Below are 23,013 nucleotides of genomic sequence, written 5' to 3' on the forward strand. Positions count from 1 at the left end.
CCAGGTACACAGGAGGACACATGTAGGTAAGGAACTTGAGCTGCCACAGAGGTGACCTGCAGCCAATGCTGTCACAGACACGGATGGACAACTTCTGCCTCTTCTTTCTCTGTCTGTCTGTTTGTCTGTCTGTCTGTCTGTAAGTCTGCTTTCAAGACAGGGTTTCTCTGCATAGCCCTGGCTGTCCTAGAACTTTCTCTGTAGATCACACTAGCCTCAAACTCAGAGATCTGCCTGTCTCTGCCTCCCAAGTGCTGGAATTACAGGCATGTGCCACCTTGCCTGACTCCCTTTTCTCTTTTTAAGTTACTGAGCTGGAGATTTCAGATACTAACTGCTTTGAATTTCTGTTTTATTTAATAAAATTGTTGAAGGCTAAGACAGTTTCTTTTGTCCAGGTTCCAAGTCTGCTCTGGCAGATGGTTTGGTGCAGAGCCTTCGCCAAACAGATTTCAATTCTTTAAAAAAAAAAAAAAAAAAGGCCATGTGAGTTCCTGTGCAGTGTTGTTCCTAAACTTCAGAGTTGTCTTTTAAACCTCAAAACAAAATAGGAACAACTCTTAATGCCTACAAACTCAGCACCAAAAGGCACAGCACAAGCACATTATTTTATTGGAAACAGACAGAAACATTACAAATTTATAAGCTATCTAAAATGAATAGAATTTACAAGCAGTTGAAAAACATAAACGCTCGTGAACACAGTTTATCAAAAAAAAATATTTGAGAACATTCAGCATATACATATGATTACACACACACACACACACACACACACACACACACACACAAACACCAAAAGCTTCTGAAGGTGAAAGTGACATCTACTTTGGCTTCACTGGTTTTATCACCCCCCCCCATGTGAGGATCAAACCCAATGCCTTGTGTGCACGCTGATGAAGCACTGTGCTGCTGAGCTACGTATGTGCCCCCTCTCTAAGAAAAAGGTTTTCATTGGAATGGTTTTATATAGTGGCTGAGGGTGGACGATGAAGAGTTTGCCTTCACTGGAAATGTCTAAAATGAATACTATGACCGTAATTGAGGAAAGATGAGGGATTCCTTTCATCTTGTGCTCTGTGGTCCTCCTCTTTCTAGGAGGATGTCAGGGTTAGAATGTTGATTCAGTGAGAATTAACGTCAGTGAATTCGCTGGGCATGATATAGGAAGCTTCCTATGTATGTGAACTAGGGTTTTCCTTTCTCAGAAACAAATGTTATTTAATCCAATGTAGCTAAATCTAAAGAATTTTATGAATATCTTTTTTCTCTGGATTAAAAATAGAATCATTAAGCATTGACCTAACAGTGAAATTATAAATTAAAAAGAAAACTGTTTTCTTTACATATGTATCAATATTCACTAAAGAAATCATGAGGTGTCTATGTGATGACAAGGCATACATTCAAATGCAGAGCATGGGACAAGCAGTTCCAATGGCACAGAGTGAATATAGGAACAGAGCAGCTGACCCTTCCCTTCCTTCAGCAGAAAAAGGTTCGGTTCTGGCATTAGATTGATTATACCATGTTAATTTCCGGGGAGTTTTACCAATCAATATTTCACTGTTTCTCCACATTTGACAACTCATTAAGTCTCTCAGACTTCCTCCTGGCTGTATGTGTCAATGCCAGTTCATTTTCCAACCTAGAACACATCCATTCTTGTGTTCCAGGAACCTTTGACCTATGCACAGGGTACCAAGGGCAAAACTTGACAGCCAAGGTGTCAAGTAACAAGTAACATCTAATAAATGTCTAAAAGTTAAGATCACTAGAATGGAGAACTGTCCCAACCCGAGGAAAGACATCAAGAGAGACGGCTAACACCCTTCCCAAGAAGATGCCCTGGGGAACCCAGCAGAGTCCTCAAAGCTAAGAAGGAAAACCAGTCAAAGAATGTGTACACATTTCAAACACACTAACCTTTCAGATGATTTTTTTCTTTTTCACAAACTCGTGTTCACAGCTTATATATCTGATACACAAAGTGAGTCAGAGATGGATAGTAAACATGTATTTGACTTGAGGTATCAACTCATGGAATGCCCATGGCTTATCAGCTTCCACAAGCATTCAGTGAAGTTAACTGCACTCATTCTGTACTAACTCTGCTGGAGATCCTAGGAGCAGGAATCTAGAATGAGTCAGAGATATCAAATGCAAAGTTGCAACGAGCAAAAGACACTTCCTGGAGTATATCTGGGTTCTTAACACTTTTGTTCTTAGGAATGTCTCTTCTGCTACACACTTATCAATGAGCTGAATTAGAAAGCCTGTCCAAGAGGATTCGATAGGAAAAAATGCATCCATAACTCAAAACAACAGTGGGCTGTGCCAATTCTGAAAATTTAGAAAGTGTTCATAATTCCCTTATAAGGGTGAAAGAACATCTGGACTTCACAAAGAGTCTGTTAGCTGCTTTCAGTTTGGGAAGACCCACCTTTTAGGGATAAGACATTTGGGGAAAACCGATGCATGCTATTAAATGTCACATTGTGTAGTGATTGCTTTACAGAAACTGCTATGTCAATGAGAAGAAATCTATGGAACAATATTTTTCAAGGAGATGCTGTCGTGGTGGTGCACACTGTAACCCCAGTCCTCAGGGTTGTGCTAAGCTGGGGCAGCCTGTGTCACACAGCGAGAGTGCTTGCCTCAACAATAACCAAACAAGAGGACAAACCCAAAGCAAACATCCAAACTCCAAAGCACCAAAAAAGAAAAAGAAAAGGGAACAAAATGACTTTTTTTTTTTTTTTTGGTTTTTCAAGACATGGTTTTCTCTGTGGCTTTGGAAGCTGTCCTGGAACTAGCTCTTGAAGACCAGGCTGGCCTTGAACTCACAGAGATCTGCTTACCTCTGTCTCCCCGGTATTGGATTAAAGGCATGCGCCACCAACACCCAGCTCAAAATAACTAAATTCACTTGGGTCTTCCAGAAAACACACTTTTGCTAATTTTAGCCATATCTATGCTCATATAATCATTTGTGTGTGTTTGGGGAAAAGAAAAAAAATGTGTGTGTTACATACATTTTAGGCCACTATGTTCTTTTATATTTTGCCCATCTGTTGTCTAGTTGTAAAAGAAGAGTTTGCAGATGAGAGGACAAAGCACCAGTCTTTCTATTCTGTAGTTTTAATAGCTTCAGAGTATGACTCATCAGAGACCACTCAGTCAGAAGCCAGTTAACCTGATCTGTCAATCACCCTGAGTCCAAGACTAGGCAGAGAGGAAATGATGCCCCACCCAGCAGTGCCAAATAAATCTAATGACCAGGAATTTTCCAGAGATGAACAAAAGTCTTTGACTTCTTGTGTGCTCAGGGACTGTTTCAATGCTTTTGAAAACATTATAGAAAGGCACGAGTTTTCTAAAAGAAGATCAAACTTGATTTTCCAATTTGGTGGTCAGAGCAAAGGCTTTTTCCTTGGCGTCCCATCCATAGTGTTCATACCATATTAAATATGCTAACATGCCATACAAACAGACCTTCCAAGAGTAAATATTGTTTCTCTCCAGTTGTCTTGGTTGTAGTTCAAAGTTTATGGAGACTTTGGTCATCATCAGTCCTGCTAAACAGGGTGACGTCGTCATCATACCCCAAGACTGAACAGTCTGCATTCTCTAATAAAACATAACTGTTCTGACTGCCATTTGGAGAAAGGACTTCCGTCTTAGCAGTGGATGTGAGCTCACTCCAGGTGATGTCAGTGTTTTTAAAAGCATGTAGAAGGAAGATGCCATTGATGATGGTAAAGAACCCACTCAGGGTACCAATGATATCTCTGGCTTTCATGCCATACCACTCCTGGAACAAGATGGCAGAACATGTCACCACCATGGATGTGAAGAACACATAATAAATGGGAGTCACCAGAGATGTGTTGAAAGTGTCCAAGGCTTTGTTGAGATAGTTAATCTGTGTCATTACTGAAAGTATAAGCACAGCCAACAGTATAAAGACCAGGGGATTCTTGTAAACAGGCTTCCACTCCAGTAGTTCCTTGATGGCAATTCCCAAGCCCTTGGCAGAAGAAACTGAAAAGGCTCCAATCAAAGAACAGATGGCAATGTAGACCAATATATTAGTCTGTCCTTTCTTCGGTGCCACAAGTACCATCAGCACCAAGGAGATCACAGAGACGATCACAGCAAAGGAAATGAATCCTGTTAGGAGGAGAAAGAATCAGGCTCAGGAGATGCTAACAGGACAAAACCTTCCCAAAGTACTGTTCGTCATCAATTTGAGAGAACAGAACTTCGAGCAAGTGAAAGTAACTAACACCATTCAGCTCCTTAGTGATTCAGAGAGCAATTCACAAACATATTGTTTGAATCTCCACAATATCACAATGAGGCAAGCTAGGCGTAATGTTTTATATTTTTACTTAAGGAAGAAGGGGCAGGAATTTGAGTTCATTAGAAATCTTATGTTTCTGCTTTCTTCATCTCTTCCTGTTGGTGTGTAGCAAGGATACACAAACACAAAAACAAATTGTTAACTTCTTTGAAAAAGTTATAATGAACAAATCTCACTGTGACTCAAAACCCATGATAGGCTTTGTAGGATCCCATCATTTTGTCGTCACAAATTTCCATTGGTGAGGGGCATGTGGCACATGGGTCATGTCAGTACTCAGGGGACTGACAAAGAACCGTAAGTTCAAGGTCATCCTGGGCTATATAGTGAGGTCCTACTTCAATAAAGCAAACCAAACCAAACCAAGCTGAAAACAAGCATACCGACCTCCCCTGATGAGGGAAAAAAGAAAGTGACTTCAGTGAGTTTTATTTCTTCTTTTTTGCTTTTGCTTTTGTTTTAAAAGCTGAATCACTCACCTGGATCTCTCAATTTCATTTCCATTTCCTGCAAAGAAGTGACTTCTTCCTCTTGGGGGGCATGGATAACCATCACAGTTGACCCCAATATGCTTAATATGCAGCCTATTTTCCCATGAATGTTCAAGTGCTCATTTAAAAAATAGGAAGACAATATTGCACTGTTGAGAGAGAGAGAGAGAAATAAAATCACCACGGTTAGAGGTCAGGCGGTTATACGTGCTGCTCTGCTTCCCACAGAGCTGACTAGAATATGCTATGTGACACTGAAAAGCCTTAAATAAATAGTTCAGAAATGATGGTTAAGTATCCTTAATTTACTACTTTTATAGTTCAGGAGATATCATAGACATGCCATGTTCCTGTTGTCTCTCCATTGCCTCTTAGGGCTTAATTAGCTTCTCGTCATCTCCTGTCAAGTAACTGCCATGAAAAATACTATATAGCTCACTGGCAAAAGAGAGCATCCTTATCTGGAATGTTTAGCTCCTGAAATGCTTCCATTGGAGGTGTTTTAGGTGTGGCTTATTTGCATGTACGAGGGAGAGAGCACTCTTAGGGAGGAAACCTGAGTTTAAACTGAAGCTTTATCTTCAAGTCATACAGACTTGACAGACTCTCCGGAGGAAAAGTTGACACAATCTCTTTGATGTGCTCATGTTTTGACTGCAGTCTGTCACCTGAAGTCAGGTAAGGAATTTTTCACTTCTGGTGTCCTATCCAGGCTCCAAATGGTTCCAGTTTAGGATCACCTGTGCCTTGAGTTTTGAGTTAGGGACGTTCAACCTGTACATTTAGAATATAAGCAACTATGGTGTTTCAAAGATATACATCCTAGGCTGGGGAGATGGGCCATTCAGTCTATGGCACAAGAATGAATACCTGAGTCTCATGACTAGGACTCTTGGGAAAAGCCAGTGTGGTTGTGCATAGTTTTAAAACCCCAGTGCTGGGAAGGTTTGGGAGTTTGCTGTCCAGCTAACCTATTTGTCAAGCTCCAGGCCAGTGAGAGACCTTGTCTCAACATAAAAAGATGCACACCCGAGGCTGTTCTTTGGCCTTCATTACACACACACACACACACACACACACACACACACACGAACGATAGAAAGATATATATCTAGCTAGCAGGCACTCTGTTCAGAGTTGATAACTAACACACACCTGTACAAACATACAGATTGCCAAACAGTAAAACACTCTTCTGTCCACTCCTGCCTGGATATTTTTGCCTATCTAAAGCCCCCAATTCTTTGCTTGTCATGGCTTGCTTTCAAAGTGCTCAAGGTTGGCACTGCCATAGACACCAGAGTAGGACATCCTGCTGCTACACCAAGCAGCTCTCTGAGGCTTCTGCCTACCAGCCTTCTCTCTTACCATTCTCAATAAATGGTGCCATTTGACCCCAAGACTGTGGGCATTTACGAAGTGCTTTCTCAGAGTTGCCCTCTTGTGGTCATTGTGGGACTGCAGCCCACAGTCTTCAGACAGCTTTATACACATTAACTCATTTAATTCTCTCAGTTCTATAAAGACAGAAAGGAAAAGTAGATAGGCCTAGTCAGACGCTGTCTACTAGATACTGATAATTTATAGACTCTAAAAAGACAGACAACAAAATGGTAGCCAAGGCACACAAAGAGTTCACAGCTCATCAAACACATTCACCCAAATCTTGATACAAACCAACTCAGAAAATCAGACCTCTTAGTATTCAGGCATCAATACTGGCCTGCCCTTGGGGTTCTGACAGGATACACCCTTAGCTGTAGTCACTAAGAGCACCACCTGTGCACACTACTTTCCCTTTTAAAAGGGCCCTGCCCATCTCCTACCTTTCTCTCTTCCCCCTCCATCTCTCCCTCTCCTTTTTCTCTCTCTTCCACCAATTTTGTCTCCAGGGACCAGTTTCTGCCCCCTCTCTGCCCCCTTTTCTGCCCCTTCTCTCTCCTCTTTTCATAACCTTCTATATGAGTTCTGTTGTTTAGTATGACTTCACTTTGAGACCCACTGTGCTGGTTGGTTTTGTTAACTTGTCACAAACTAGAGTCACCTGGGGAGAGAGGCAGCCTCAGTAGATAAGTTGTCTCCATCAAACTGAACTGGGCTTTTTTTTTTTTTTGGACTCATGATTGATGTAGGAGGACCCAGCCTACTAAGAGTGTTGCAACCCTGAACAAGTACTCCTGGGTTGGTTGTATAAGAAAACAAGCTGAGTGAGTCATGGGGAACAAGCCAGTAAGCACTGTCCCTTCATGGTTTCTGCTCTCAGCTCCTGCCTTGAGCTCCAGCCTTGGACTGCCTCAATGACAGGCTCTCCTCTCCTAGGCTGATTTTGGTGAAGTTGTTTATCACAGCAACAAAAACCAAACTAGGACATCCATATAGTATAAAGCAGGAAGTCCTACCACAGGATATCCAACATAGATGCCCAGCAAGAAAGGATGGGATTTTATCAAGAACCGAAATGTATCTTAAACACTATATACCTTTAAAGCCTTCTGATAGCTGTTGTCATTAATCTCTATGGCAACAAGAAAAATTCAATTTCACAATTTACTCAGGTGAGAGGTATAAAACACACCAAAAACTTCTGGCTAGGCTTCCCTGAATCACCACAAATATAAAAGGCAATTACCTTGTTGGTAGTGAGTCAAGCTCTCCTGTCAGGGTTTTTTTTTTTCTCCTCTCTTTTCCTTTTGTTTTACTTGTTTGTTATTAACAACAATGCAATGTAGTTCCTATTTCTCTTGCTATTTTTTGTAGCTTTCTCAAATTATTTTCTTCCAGAGGCAAGATTAGTTTTTCTTTTCTTTGTTAGAGATCAAACTCAAGGCCTTTTTCATGTTAGCAATTTTTAGTCCAAGAAATAATCTTTTATGCCTTTATTATAATCGACTTGTCTTTAAGTTCTCAAGAGTCCCAGACATTATTGGAGGCTGTCTTTGAGGCTTTGAGAGCTCAGGTTGCATCTCTCTCTCTCTCTCTCTCTCTCTCTCTCTCTCTCTCTCTCTCTGTCTCTCTCTGTGTGTGTGTGTGTGTGTGTGTGTGTGTGCATGCTGTGATTTTTTTTTTAGTAGGACATTTCTCGTGGTTTAAGTGTGCTGATGCTAATGAACTAGCCACAGGAGCCAAGCTCTCTGTTGTTCACCTACCTTACTAGAACACTCAGTGCCCCCAGGGGCGTGATCAAGGTGGCAGGTGCAAAGGCATAAGCTGCAAAGTTCGCTGCCTCTCCAGCTCCCACTGGAAAGCAAGTAGAGATATGAGTAGATGGGATAATATCTCCATAGAAGATAAGCAAATGACTCATGATAGCAGCAGACTTCTATCTCAAAGACACTAAGACCTACCTAAAATCAATGATTTAACTTCTTGCAGCCTGTGGGAAAGGATTGCAATCATGGCATATATAGCCTGGAGACAACAATGTAACAGCGCAGAGGGATGAATATACATTTTACATGGTTTTCAATTGAGATGAGCTACTTGTATGTTGAAAACATATTATGTCTAATGGAATCTAGTAGATGTAGCTTTGGAGTAAAATGAGAATGGCCGAATTTGCAATTTAAACACAGCAGTGACATCAGGCATCTTATAAAATGAGAAGGGCTTATAGGGATCTGGTGTCTGGGTGGCAGGTATCCAGGAATCCCCACCACAGGCCCACTGCAAGAATCTCCGAATTGGGGATGAACTATAAGCGTGTGATGACGTCTCAGGAGTTCAAGATCCAAGGAGCTGTTTGAAAGTCCTAAAGATGGACGTCTGAATGTAATGTTTTCTTCAAAACTTGAAATCTGAACCAGGCAGTATGTTGCAAATAACTCCCAGAGTGGGGGAAATTCCCCCAAGAGCTGGCTTTTGTGTGGACGCCAGCTTATTCTCAGAGACTGCAGTGGGATATTTCTCCAGAAGTTATAGCATTTCACACTGTCCAGCTGTACCAGGAAAACACATAGTGGAGAGAGAAAACAGCAGCATATAATCTTCTTTTGTCTACTTTGCTACCACACCCAAACTACAGGACTACCCAGAGTTAGAACACCATAAAAAATTAAATTGTTATGGAAATTACTTTAACTATGTAAAGATGTGTTACATTTGTTTATGCTGCATTTGTTTAATGATGTAAGGATGTGTGTTTAATTATGTAAGGATGTGTTGCTTTTGTTTTAACTTGCCAGGCTAAGGCACCTGATTGCTCTAATAAAGAACAGACAAGTCAATAGCTAGGCACAGAGGGACAGGTGAGGTTGACAGGCAGAGAGAATGAATAGGAGGAGAAATCTAGGCTGGTGAAAAAGGGGATCAGGAGAAGAGGAAAAAATAGGAGAGAGACAGAGAGACTAGTCACCGGGGCCAGCCACTTAGCCACCCAGCTAAACCTGTGGTAGTCAGGTGTTGGATCCCCTAGAACAGTAGTTATGGTTGTGAGCTGACCCGTGGGTGCTGGGACCCACATCTGGGTTCTCTGCAAGAGCATCAAGTGGTCTTAGCTGTTGAACCATCTCTCCAGCCTCAAGTTCTGTCTTATCATAAGATTTCTCAAATGCTGAAATAAGTTACTTGGCTATGGAAAACAGGGCAGCTTTTGAATAACAACAACAAGGGGGGGAAGAAAAAAAGATCATGAAAGATCATGATTGCTCTTAGGTGTGGTGGAGGAGAAAGTGTATTGTACATAAAGGGGAGAGCAGAGCCAGAGGAGACACATCTGGGAGAGTCTAGGGTGGTCATGATTCTGAGTCGTGTGTGTGTGTGTGTGTGTGTGTGAGTGTGTGGTATATGTGTATGAGTGTGTGTGTGTGTGTATGGTATATGTGTGTGAGTGTGTGGTATATGTGTGTGTGTGTGGTGTATGTGTGTGTGTGCGGTATATGTGTGTGTGTGAGTGTGTGTGTGTAGTGAATGTGTATGGTATATGTTTGTGAGTCTGTGTGTGTGAGTGTGTGGTGTATGTGTGTGTGTGCGGTGTATGTGTATGTGTGAGTGTGTGTGTGTATGTGTGTGGTATATGTTTGTGAGTCTGTGTGTGTGAGTGTGTGGTGTATGTGTGTGTGGTGTGTGTGTGTGAGTGTGTGTGTGTAGTGTATGTGTGTGTGGTGTGTGTGTGTGTGTGGTATGTGTGTGTGTGTGTGTGTGTGTGTGGTGTGTGTGGTGTGTGTGTGAGTGTGAGTGTGTGTGGTGGGGAACCAGGTGCCACAGCCAAAAGGGCAAAGATACAAAAGGAGCAGATAGGCAAATGTCTGGATTATATAGAGAAGGGCAACCCAGCTCCCTGGACTGGAGAATTCAGGGTAGGGGTACATACCCTGTTACAGGAGGACCTTGTAACAGGGAGAGACTGAGGGATGCTGGGAACCTGGCAGCCAGGTCCACTTTGATACATCATATAGGCACCTCAGCCTTTTGTTCCAGGTTTGAAACTTAACTGCTTTAAGACTCTGGCTACAGAGGGAGCTGGGCTGTGAACCTGTGAAGCTACTTTCATGATACCCTTCCTTTGAAAGCCTCTGATTGGGCACTGAAGAACGTTTATAGGAGGTAGGGAGAGTGGCAGAGCAGAGTACCTGCCTCCTATGAGGACATGATATTAGCATTTAGGAAGTGCTTCCAGCCTACACGCTCTGCTAAGTCCTGAAACTGAGTGCTGGAGGAAGAAAGTGCTGACAACTTCATGCCTCCCCATATCACCCCAGTATCAACAGCCAAAGAGTGCTTTAATTTACCCATGTTTGGTCCTGATAAGGAAGATGCACATATTTCCAAGTGTGTGAAGCCAGGATAGCCACAAAATCAAATTAAGAACTCAGAAGAGGGCTGCAGAGAAGGCTCAGAGGAAGAGCACTACTGGCTGCTCTTCCAGAGAGACCACCAGAGGACCTAGGTTCAATTCCAGCACCCTCGTACAGGCTCATAATTATAACTCCAGTTCTTTGGATATAATGCCCTCTTCTGGCCTCGTCATGCACTACATGCACATCCGTACTAGCCTGCCCTTGGAGTTCTGACAGGATAAGGCCTCAGCTGCAGCCACTAAGAGCACCACCTATGCAAGGCCCTGCCCAGCTCTTATATTTCTCTCTATGCCTGTCTCTCTAACTCTCCTTCTCTCTCCCATTCCGGTCCCCAGAGGCTGGTCTCTCCTCTCCCCTCCCCCCCTTTCCCATTCACTTTCCTCCAGTAAAAAACCCTTCCACCCAAGCTCTGTCCCATGGCATCTTTCTCTCGAATGTCACTTTTTAAAATTGCAACAGCTCCATTCTCCACAGGAGGGGAGAGTAACTGTCTAAAAATACACAATTTCATACTTACTTGACAGCAGTCCTGCCCACCACACCCATTCCTTCAGGTAAGAATGGCCACCTTGCCCTGGGAAATACCAGAAAATAAAATCAGGTCCTCACCTTGGGAGACAAGTACAGAACCAACTCCCAGGAGAGGTGTTGAGCATGCTGGAGGAGGCAAGGCTTCCAGTCATCTCAGCAATTATCCTCTCTGAGGACATGTACTCTGTCCTTCCCAAGGTCTTTTCAAGCTTTCTGTCACCTGTGACTCGCCAGAAAGTCCCTTTGATTTGTATGACATTTTATTTAATCATCAGGTTGGTGTCAGTCCCCAATATAGGCATGGGTATTATAAATTCTGAATTCTTTGTTTCAGCCATGATTAGAATGAAAACCCAAACCATAACTTGCAAGCAACACTGGTCTTAGAGGGAAGAAAATATTTGATACAGGAGATTTTAAGACTTTGGATGAGTCAATTAAAGAACGGCAAGCATTGGACTGATGGACTCTGCTTATCCTGAAGGACAAAAGGCTTTTTTGAAGCTTCCTGGAGTCATCTCACCATGACTGTCATCAATGACCTGAGTCACTGGTCACATGTTAGCTATAGAAGATGGAATTTTCTCAATTCTAACACTTCCTGACTTTGGCCTCAATAATTTTGTTATAATTACACTAAGAGGAGATATAAGCAATAAAGATAATCTTGAAAAGTAGCTTATTATGCTTCTTTAGTATTTTCTCTTTATAAAATGTACTAGTGACTCAACAACAATCATCTCATCACACTAGATGTTTGTACCTCTCATCTGAGCTTTTTGCTTGATTGATTGGCCTATTTTGTTAGTGTGGTGATTTGAAAGAAAATGGTCCTCAAAGGGAGTGGCACTGTTAGAATGTGGCTTGTTGAAATAGCTGTGGCCTTGTTGGAGGAAGTGTGTCACTGTGGGGATGGGCTTAGAGGGTATTTTACAAGCTTTCTTCAGTGTGACTGTTAATTGACTTCCTGTTGCCTGCAAGATGCATCACTCTCGGCTCCAGCACCACATCTGCAGGCAGGCTGCCATGCGTCCTGCCATGATCAGAATGGACTGAACCTCTGAAACTGTAAGCAAGCCACCCCAATGGAACACTTTCTTTGTAAGAGTTGCTGTGATCATGGTGTCTCTTCACAGCAATGAAAACCTAACTAAGACATTAGGATATACATTTTCTTATAGTCTGCAATTTTTATTTGTATATCAGGAATTTTATAACACTGTGTCATATAATTAATAGCACTCCCATATCATCCGATTGTTTAGTTTCAAGTAAGTTATTTACAAATAGGATGTCTGTGTGTGACCTATTTTATCCACCCACCCAGAGAATCTCTTAGATTACATAGAATAGTCTTCCTTTACTCAGATAGACTCATACTTAAAAAAGAGTTTTTTGGCATTAAAAAATATTTCAAATTCAAAGAACCTGGAGTGTATTTTGAAGAATGGTAAAAAGTAAGACTCTCACATTTTTTTTACCTCTACCTTTCCCCAATTTGTCTCAATAACTTTTAAAAGTTATGTATTAGCTTTTATATGCAATCTGTTCTACTTGGATATCTTCAATAATCCCTTACTATTTGTTTTAATTCCAGTACCAAATTGCTTTCATTAAGACTAAAATATAGTATATTTTCTGATGGAACAAAGCTCCTCTCTCACTACTCCTTCAGAAACTTGTTTATATAATTTATAATCATTTATTTTTCCATATTGACCCAAGAAAAATATTTAAGTTTCTTGTGCTGTTATAGTTCATGAAAACGAATGTAAATGTGTGGCTCATGCAATCAAACAGGCTACTTGGCATCTGAAATGTCACTATAAATAGCAGTATAATTCTACCTCTATTCATTCATTGACTCAACAAATATTTGGTGGTTTCTAACCACTGCTGAGTGCATGGTTTATGAGTCTACTATCAATAAACAAGTAAACCAGATGACTAAAATAAATGATGCATGCAATATCTTAGAGGCAATGAATGAAACTAGTTGAATGGAAGAAATTGAGTGAGGATGGTAAAGGAGGCCATTCTAGGGAGGTAGGCTATGGTAGAATTCAGAGCCTTGAGTCAGCAAGATGAAGGGCAGGGGGAGAGAGTTCTAGGCAAAGTCAAAAGCTCTTGGAGTAGAAAGGAACTTGCTCTATCTCAAGAACTCAAGTGAAGACTTTGCCTGTTGAATGAGTTTCTTACCTGCTCTAGTGATGCCCTTGTCGGCCAGTTGCAAGAGACCCTTCTTTTTGAGTATGAAACTTGAACCAATAAAAATGCTGGAGCTTATGGCCAATGCCAAGCCCGCATAAAGACTGTATTTGTTTTCTACATTTGCTGAGATGCTGGAATTGGTTATAGTGGAATTCAGGTTTGTGTAGAGCACAGGATAAGGCAGCAGCTGTGACACATTTGTGATCTCACATAAAGCCTGGGAAGAGTTCGAACAGACTAGAGACAGCACATAACCTGGTAAAAAGAAAGAGGAGATGTTAAAAATGCAAGTATGCTGTGTAAAGGCTTATTCCTTCCCACAATGAGAGACTTGAGTAATTGGAAACACATTTTTATTGTAAGTGGGGAACTCCCTAAAAGGTAGTCCACAGGCCTATTGACGCCTTCTTTTTTCTTCTTTCTTTCAAGACAGGTTTTCTCTGTTTAATCCTGGCTGTCCTGGAACCCACTCTCTAGATCAGACTGGCCTAGAACTCTGAGACTTCTGCCTCCCTAGTGTAGGATTAGTGCTGGGATTACAAGTATGAGCCCAGCACTGCTCAGCCCTAGAGGCACTTTCAATTGAGCTTGCTCACATTCTTAAAATGATTTAAAAACTGCTTAGTTGTCTTGTCATTACTCAAAGGTGACAGATTTCACACGAAATCCAGGATCCTCTGATCAACTGAATGACCTGGCAGCACATGGATCTTGGTTCTAGTAAGGAAGCAGCCTGCTAGGAATGTGCTCCACAGTTCATCACAGCCCACCCCAGCCCCCACCCACCTCACTCCTTCTCATGACCAGTCTGTCTGTCAGAAAACAGGGCTTGTGGCATACGAGTATGGAAGAGGCGATGGCGATGCCACTGGCCTATAAACTACCCTATTATAAGAAATTTAGCTGACCCATTGTGGGTTATGAACTGTGCATTCCAGAAAATGCATTAAAGTTTAATTTTGCATGCCACTTTGACCAAAGAAAATCATATTTCAGTTTAACTAATTAACTTGCTCCTGGATAAATAGAATTTTGTGGAAAAAATGAATTAAACATCAGTAGGCTCTATAAAGAATAAGATTCAAGTAAGAATATAAGCCCACTGGAACAGACCCATTCATTCTGTGCGTTGGAGTTTTTAGTCTAAGCCCTAAAACTTGAAATGGAAACATTTTGCACCATATCAGAAACTTCTAATAGTCTGTCACTTGAACAGATTCTGAGTCAAAATTTAAGTATTTCAAGGAAATTACATTGTTTAAGGGATTTATAGAGAAACAATAACATTGAGAAATATTCTAAGATATTGTTTTAAAAGAACAACTGCAAATGTTTGTTATAGCCCAGGACTTTGTGCTCCTCCTTAAACCTTCCTTAAACCTGTGGGCATCTCCTTAAACCCAAGATGTGAGCTGGGAGTGGTGGTGGCACTGTCCTGTCATTCAGACACTTGGGAGTTCATCGCACAATTTTGAGGCCAGCCAGGATTACAGGAGGAGACAGCAAACAAATCAAAACAAAACAACAACAAACAAAAACAAACAAATGGAAAGTGAGCCAGAATGGTTTTGCTAGTTACAGTTCTGATTACATTCACTCCTGAGAAAGCATGGAACTTCCCAATGAATGCATTCCTGTCCTCCACTGTGCAGTTAACATAACCATTCCAGAACTTCATCTATGAGATCAGGGTGGGCGGACCTCATTCCAGGAAAACAATATGCCTTCTAAGTAGCTGATGGAGCAAAAACATTTCCTACACTTCGGGGGGGGGGGGTGGGGGGGGTGGGAGGGTGGGGGGGGAGGGAGGGACGACAGCGGAGCCAAGGGAATGCAAATAATCTTGGTTGCATTTCCACCTTCTCTGTTTAAGTGGCAGACTCGAAGGTTGGGAGTTTTATGGCAGGAGACATAATAAAAATCTGTCTTGGTTATTGACCTTAGAACTTCAATCATTTTGTGCTTTGGGAGTGGATTCAGGGAGAAAAGCCTGCAGAGGCTGTGACTGAAGGAGGGAGGGAGAATGAGGGTGTGGAGGTGCCCAGGGCACAGGGAAGAGATGGGTGGGGCACAATGTGTGGGCAGAGACCCTGGAGGATGTTAGAGGACTCAAAGCTATCTCTAATCAAAGTAGGCATCTCAAGATCTCAGGAAGCAAAGTCATTACTCAAGGAGTTGAATCTAGACTTTACACAACATTGTAAGTCTATAATAGTCATTTGAAAGTTGTAATAGACACTGCCAGTCACTTTGAAAGTGACTACAGATATATATTCCTACCACCAGAGAGTCTGCTCAACTTCTTTGATGTTTTTTAAAATATTAATTAAGTAAAAAAATAAGATATATGTGTCATTAGTAAAAAAAAAGAATAACACCCAAAGTATGTCATGTATCAGCCACACACTCTAAGAAATAAGACATTACTCCTTATAGGTGACACCTACCCTGGGCTCTCCTCAACATTTCTCTCCTTAAAATGGTGATTTCCTTGCTATGTGTCAAAGTTGTGTCATTGCAAATGGTTCAGCTAAGTAACCCAAGGCAGTCTTTTTATTTCTGAAAATTATAAACATTACATATAAGTAAAGCCAGTAAAAAAAAAATCTTTATGTTCATACACAGGTGAAATGCTTTCATCTCTCAAAACTATTTATACCTATAGAGAATCATTTAATTGTTCAGCTTATGACAAGATGTCTGATTTCTAGGAAGTCTATGGTTGGATAAGGCCACGTTTTAACTTGAGAATCATAGCAAATGCATTCCCAGGTTGAAGACAACATCGTCTCACCGTCTAGTCTTCTGTGTTGATTAGTCCCCTTTGCTATTGTTGGCAGATGGTTCTTCCCTGGATGTAATTTGGATGTTAAATGTTCAGGAAAGGTCTTATTTCCCAGGGTAGTACTATTGGGATAGTGGCATTGCTAAGAGGCAGGGTCTGGGGGGGGGGTGGTCTTTGAGTCATTGGAGGTGTGCTCTATTATGGGGCTCCTCTTTCATTCTTTTCCCACCTCCCACGATGAAGTGGGTAGTTTTCTCCTGCTGTACACTCCTACTGTGGTGTGCTGCCCCACTACAGCCCCAAAGCAATGGGATAAAAGGTCCTGGACTGGAACGCCCAAAATTAAGAGGCCAAATGTATCATTCCTCTTTATGAACTGCTTCTTTTGGTTGATTATCTCTGTCACTGATATTGAGAGGTCAGCAGAGGTGACATGAATTCAAGCTTCATCTTGCTTATAATCTCTCACTATCTTTTCCTCATTCAGAGGTCTCATACAATCCCGTTTGGCTTTGAACTTGCTATGTAAGCAAGAGTGACCTTGAATTTCTGCTTCTCCTATATCCACCTTCCAAATGGGATTACAGGCATGTACCATCACACCTGCTTTATGTGGTGTTTGGAATCAAGCCCAGGGCTGTGTGTATACTTGGTAAGCATTCCACCAACGGAGCGACGCGACCTCCTTAGCCTGAGTTTACTCTCCTACACATCCATAAATCTCAAAGCTGCTGCTGGCCTTTCAGCCTGGGTCCCACTTATAAAGAAAACACAGAGAAGACCTGAGAACCAGCTCCAGGAAGATATGCATCTCAAGCAGGAGCACTGTCTAGACCAACCTCAGCTGACCTGCAGACTAATTGGCAGGAATAGAGTATGGCTGCCCATCTCTTTGGCATAGAAGATGTGAAGGAAATCTTTCTGCCACCACAGTTCAGACTGCAGCCACTGTCAACCAGGTTACACCTTCCTCGCTCAATCTCACTGACTCTAGCATACTTTTCTATCCCAATTGTAATAAAGCATCAACTCCTACCAAGCCTAAACTTTAAAACTTCACATGCTTCGGAATTTGCTCACTTCTTACCCTGTATTGCATTACTCTCCCTCTCACCCATCCCTCAACCAGCACAAGTTATTCATTCATTCATCCAAATATTTATTGTCTTTTATCTGCTGTGAATCTTTTAGAAGCTGAGGGGACAGCAGTGAATGTAACACAGTTCTCACTTTTGTATTCTAATGGGGAAAGATGGAGGAATGAACTGTGTAATGTGTTTAAATGCCAAGAAAAGCATTAAAGGTGTGTGCATATGTACATTTTGAAAACCGGATTAGGTAGAAAACTTCTCTGCTACACATAAAAGCAAAAACTGGAGACAGAAGTATGGGTAAAGGGACTGTATAGTCAGTTGGGGGAGTGATGGGAGGGAGATGGAATAAGATGTGGTCTCAGGGCAATTGGGACAAGATTGGGTGAACTGAGCCTGTGGGAAAGAAGGCCCCACCCTGTTGCATTTCTTTCCAAAGCTCTACATGGACTTTCCTTTTCATTCTGAAAGAGTAAGTGTACCTGCCCTACAGTTTACAGACTTGTTTGTGGTCCTGCTTCCTGTCTGTTGAACCTTACTATGTCTACTTGTCTCTTCCTTAGTTGTCTTAGCCTAATTCCTCCTCACCTTACAGCTTTTACAGTGGCTACTATTTAACCCATTCCAGAGTGCTGGCCCACATAGCCAGCTGCCTCTTGGTGCGGAAATGTCTCCTACTAGGTTTGCGGGTATAGCTCAGTGCCAGAGCACTAGTTCAGTACACATGTCCCCAACACACTTAGATAGGCTTTCTCTGCAGTCTTAATCAAAAGAAACTTTCAATTCTCTCTCAGCAAATTATCCTGTTTAACGCTCCCTGTCAATCATACATCTTTTCACAGACTGCATTTTTATAATATTTGCATATCCATACAGTTATGGATTTGCTCAACCAAACAGCTGTTGAACCCATACCACCCAAGATGCCAAGCTAGCTGTTTATTTATTCCTCTGTGAACTGGTGAGGTAAGTCAACAAGACAGGCGAACAGGCTGCTTCTCCGTTGGAGCAGATGAGTTAAACAAGAACACAAGCAAACAAGAATAAATAGAGGCGGCAGGACAGGAAGGAAAAATCATTTAGACTAATCTGGAACTGAACGAGGGTTAGAAAAAAAATAGAACAAATTTGGAACAGAACGAACAATCACAGCATAAATTTGGACATCATTTCCCAGTGGACAGATGTTTATGTAAACTCTCATGCAGCTGGGTAAGATGCCCATTATTTCAACTATCAAAACAGGATTGAGCGAAGAGGGTGGAGCTCAGAGGCACATGCTTGCCTGGCATGAGGAGGCCTTAGGTTTACTCCCTAAGCACTTCAAAAATAAATTGCAACGAAAAAAACCAAAGCACTAGGTATTGCTTCAAAATGGAGGTGAGAAGACACCCTGGTTTAAAACCTCTATCTTTAAATAAGGTCTTCTTCAAAAGGCAGTGTCACAAGACTGCTAATCCTGGCATTTCATAACGAGCTGCCTCTGTTCTCACACTTTACCATCAGTAAGAAAGGTCACTCAATTGCTAAGGGTTAAATCCTCTTGGGGGCAGTGGGGAGACTGGGTGGGGGGACAGCCAGGTGTGGTGCTGCACACCTTTAACCTTAGGGTCCGGGGCAGAGGCAGGTGAATCTCTAAACTCAAGGTCAGCCTGGTCCACACTGTAAGTTTCAAGCCTCCCCAAAACTATGTAGTGAGATCTTATCTCCAAAACACTAGTAATGAATAAATAATTTGAAATGAAAATGCAGGAAAGGAACTTGAGGAACATTGCCTTGCGTGCATCTTAAGGATTTTTAAAGCAATCATTTATAGTTCATACTAAATATTAGGCTCAACAATGGACATTTTGAACAACTTTTAGTTGAGAGTTTTATTTTGTTTTTAAATAGTGCTTAATTTTGGCCCTTAGGATATCTTCAAGACTTAGGAAAAACCTTGTCTTAGTTTTCTTATTGAGATATGGAGGGAATTTCTTTCAGAGCATTTGAAAAGTAGTTATATTTTATACAGAAAATCAAGTTGTCTTAATAAAAACTGATCACATGATAGATTCTGAGAAATGCCTAGCACGTGTATTTTTTTTTTCTTTTTTTGAAAGAGTGATATATTGAAATTCTAAAATCACATCCTGTTTCAGAGGCCATGGAATGTGTTAGTTCCAGCTGGAATAACCAGGTAGTGCCTATGTTGATCTCTAAACAGCTGTTATTTCCTACAGCTCTGGAGGCTGAAAGTCTGGAGTCAGCTTGGCCTCCTCTTCCCTGTGGGATAAGATTTCAAGAATTACAAATTAGACATCCATCATCCAAAAATCTCAAACACTACAAAACACGAAGCTTTGGAGCATTAATAGGACATAAGTGGAAAATTCTACACCAGAAAACTCAGTTTTATCTTTAAAAAATTATTTAAAAATATTGTATAAAATTACCTTTGGAAAATGTGTAATTTTTATATGGAATGTGTGTGAACTTACTGTGTAGACTTGGGTCTTATTCCCAAGATATCTCATTATGTATGTGTAAATATTTCTCCAATCCCCAAACATCTGAAATCTGAAATACTTCTGGCCCTAAGCATTTTGAATGAGGCATACTCTGTCTGTAATCTCCTGAATGGGGGCCTTGGTCCTTAGGACCAGTTTATCTCCCAGCAGCCCCATTCCTCAATTCTGCCACATCGGAATAAGAGCTGCAATGTGAATCCAGGGAGGATGCATTCATTTTCAAGTGAAATACAGCCCAAACAATACCATGTTTAGTTTGAACACTAATGCTGACGCCATATTAAATTCTCTAATTCAGTTTCGTAATCTGTAAGACGGAAAATGAAACTACAGAAATTATTTATGCATGAGGGTTTTATATGAGTGTTCTGAGTTTTCAAGATGACACAATATACATCAATATGGAATCAGAAGAGGAAGACATGGCCCATTCTCAAAGAGTCACAATTCCTCAGTTGCCTACTCTAAAAAAATTTTAAAGATATTTTTATCACAAGTATGTATGTGTGCACTACATGCATGCCTGGTGGCCTCAGGGGTCAGAAGAGGGTGTTAGGTTCTCTGAAGAAACTGGAGTTATGGATGAATGTAAACTGCCTTGTAGATGCTACAGTCAAACACAGGTCCTCGGAAAAAGCGGTCAGTGGACCTGACCACTGAGCCGTCTCTCTAGCTCCTGATTCTCTCCTCTTAAAGCCAAAGCTATTCAGGACAGGAAGACAGAAGCATGGTCTTTTTCCCTTGTTGTCTAGCTGTAAGCCTGGAAAAGAGGCTCACTCCAGGAAAGAAAACTTTGAAAACCCTGGATTTCTGTTTTCCTGAAGCTTGCTTTTTCAACCCCAAGTCAGCCAAGAGCTCCTCAGATCTGAGAATGTATAAATATCCTTTTGGCAGCCAAGTGTTTCTATCCTCTGGGCCATTATAACATCACCTCTATGGTCCCTGACACAAAATGTTTCTGCAGTTGACTGTGATTTTCCCATTCTATTTTGATGGGGCCACATGTTCATTGTTAATAAAACCCTATTGGCTGTCTTTTTTTTTTCTTTTTTTTGATAATTTGGGGTTCTAAGGTCTTTTGAAGTATTCAGGCATTGTTTTAAAAATTGAAATCAAAATGCTACTTTAACTTTTTTTTTTCAGATTCCATGATTGGCTTGTCATTTGTTCCCAGCTAGAGTAACATAGTGCCACCCAGGACTGATGACAACTTTTCCTAGGACCTAGGTCAGTGCTTGGTTCCCAGAACTTATGTTTGTCACCTCAAATCAATCAGTGAGAAGCAAGACTGGTCTAAGCCCCTTCAGGCACTGCCCTGTGGGTTTCCTGTGGTATCACACCTGCACCTACTCTGACTGTCAACAATAACATTTCTTGCCACTTTTGAAAAGACAGAGAGCCCAGAGGACTCTGGCTGAAGCCTAGTCTCCTCCTACTCTTGAAAACACAGATTAACATCTCTCTCCTTTCCCAGTAACTTCCTGCACAATTAATCATAGAGGTGAAACAGAGCTCCAATATTTCTTGTTACTAAATGCATGAGTAAAGCAGGAAAAATATCCAGAGGTCAAATGACTGGGTGCAATCTACTTACAGATCCCTGAACAAACAAGGGCAGGGTGCATTAGTGCCGAAATGACTTGTGGCTTCAGAATTATTTAGGAAGAGAACTAACTACAGCATGGCTGTCTAGGAAATAACTCGAGACCAATCCCAATTTGGGGAGCGTTTGTGAATTGTTGCAGCATTGTCTTTTATATGTCTCTCCCCTTTCCTACTAGCTGTGTTTGGATGAGTTCCTCCCTCCCCTCTCTTCTCTCTCCCCTTCCTTGTCTTTCTACTCCCTTATTAAGGTATAAGCCACCTGAGAAGCCAAGGGGAAAGAAAGGACAGGAAGGATGTTGGCAGAAACGTCTGAAAAGGTGCAGTTTTCACTAGACGACGCTCTACCCTCTTTTTCTTTGAGTCATTGGCAAGTAGATTAGAAATGACCTTTGCCCTGACGCTGTAAAAAATGATAATTTCATTTGCAATGCACAGTTCCCAAGACAGTCCCACTCCTTCCCTTGCTTTCATCCCAGGTCACTCTCCTGTGCTGAGACTGCAGGATGTGTCTCAGTGGATGTGGTGAACATCTGGCAGCGGGCAAGGGCAGGACCCAAGGATTTTATAGAACAAGGTGGGGGCTGTAAACCCCAGCCTGGTCCACAGGAAGAATTTGCAAAAGGGCACACCCATTTCCCTGTTTGAGTAGTCGCCCTATTGCAGGGACTGCTCCACAAGTCATACTGCTAGCTCTGTGGGAGATGTTTCTTTCCGAAGGCAGAGTAGCCACGTGGGCGGCGAGCACTAGCCCAGCGCTCTCTAGCCCTGCGCTCTGTGACCCAGGCTCAGTCCGCGAAGGGCTCAGCGGCATGGGAGGCCCGTGGGATCCCTGGCACGCCCTCTGCCAGGCGTGGACCACGGACTCTGGAATTGAGGCTGAGTCAGAGGAAACTTCCTCCTCGAGCAAACCCGGGAATTTGTCCTTAGCATCCCTAATTACCCCGTCGCACATTCAGCACTACATAACTGACACCGGCCCGCCTGGAGACCAAGTGGGCATCTCGTCTGTCCTGCTCGGGTTTGGGCATCCCCACAGAGCGTGGAGTGTGATGGGCACAGCTCAGTATTTACTGTTCGGATGGTGGGACAGCCGACTGAACGGAGGGAACACTGAATGACTAGGGGACTGCGTTAAGATTCCGCACATTTTTCGCGGGTCTAGTTGCTGTCTCGAGGCTGCGCACCTATGCTCCCAGCTACCTAAATGACAGATCCCCACTCTCCCGCCACCCAGGCTGACACTCACCTTCTCGGCAGCTCTCTCCGGGCGGCAGCCTCAGCTGTCCCCCCATGGCCTGGGGACCGGACTTCCTCAGCGCTGGCTCTAGTTTCTTACACACCTGTGTCCCGGGACCCACAGCCGAGCTTCGGAGTCCACAAAGGGTGTGCGCTGTCTCCGTCCCGTGGCAGCCTCAGCCAATGAGAGTGTCTGGGTGTGGCATCGGAGCGAGCCACGCCCCTGACCGGGTGGTTGGAGGATAGTTCTCCGCCCATTGATAGCCGCTGCTGTGGCTTCTTTGGTGTCCTACACGTCTGTAGGGTAGACCAGGGGCTACGCGGGTGTGCAGTCCAGAAACACCTGTTCCAGAAGGCGATGAGGTCACAGCGTGGATGAGGCCGAAACCTCT

General features: G+C 42.4%; 1 protein-coding gene across 1 annotated transcript; it reads right to left on the reverse strand.

The window, feature by feature from the left end:
- Nucleotides 1-589: 589 nt before the first annotated feature.
- On the reverse strand, nt 590-22,722 carry Nipal1 (NIPA like domain containing 1). The gene is made up of 6 exons (XM_051198223.1): nt 22,632-22,722; nt 13,383-13,649; nt 11,170-11,226; nt 8,004-8,094; nt 4,846-5,006; nt 590-4,173 (listed from the first exon to the last, which is right to left on the reverse strand). The coding sequence occupies exons 1-6, from the start codon at nt 22,675-22,677 to the stop codon at nt 3,542-3,544; spliced, it is 1,254 nt and encodes a 417-aa protein (XP_051054180.1). The 5' UTR covers nt 22,678-22,722; the 3' UTR covers nt 590-3,541.
- Nucleotides 22,723-23,013: the final 291 nt, after the last annotated feature.

This window comes from Phodopus roborovskii, unplaced genomic scaffold, assembly GCF_943737965.1.
Source record: "Phodopus roborovskii unplaced genomic scaffold, PHOROB, whole genome shotgun sequence".
In the NCBI taxonomy this organism is placed as follows: Eukaryota; Metazoa; Chordata; class Mammalia; order Rodentia; family Cricetidae; genus Phodopus; species Phodopus roborovskii.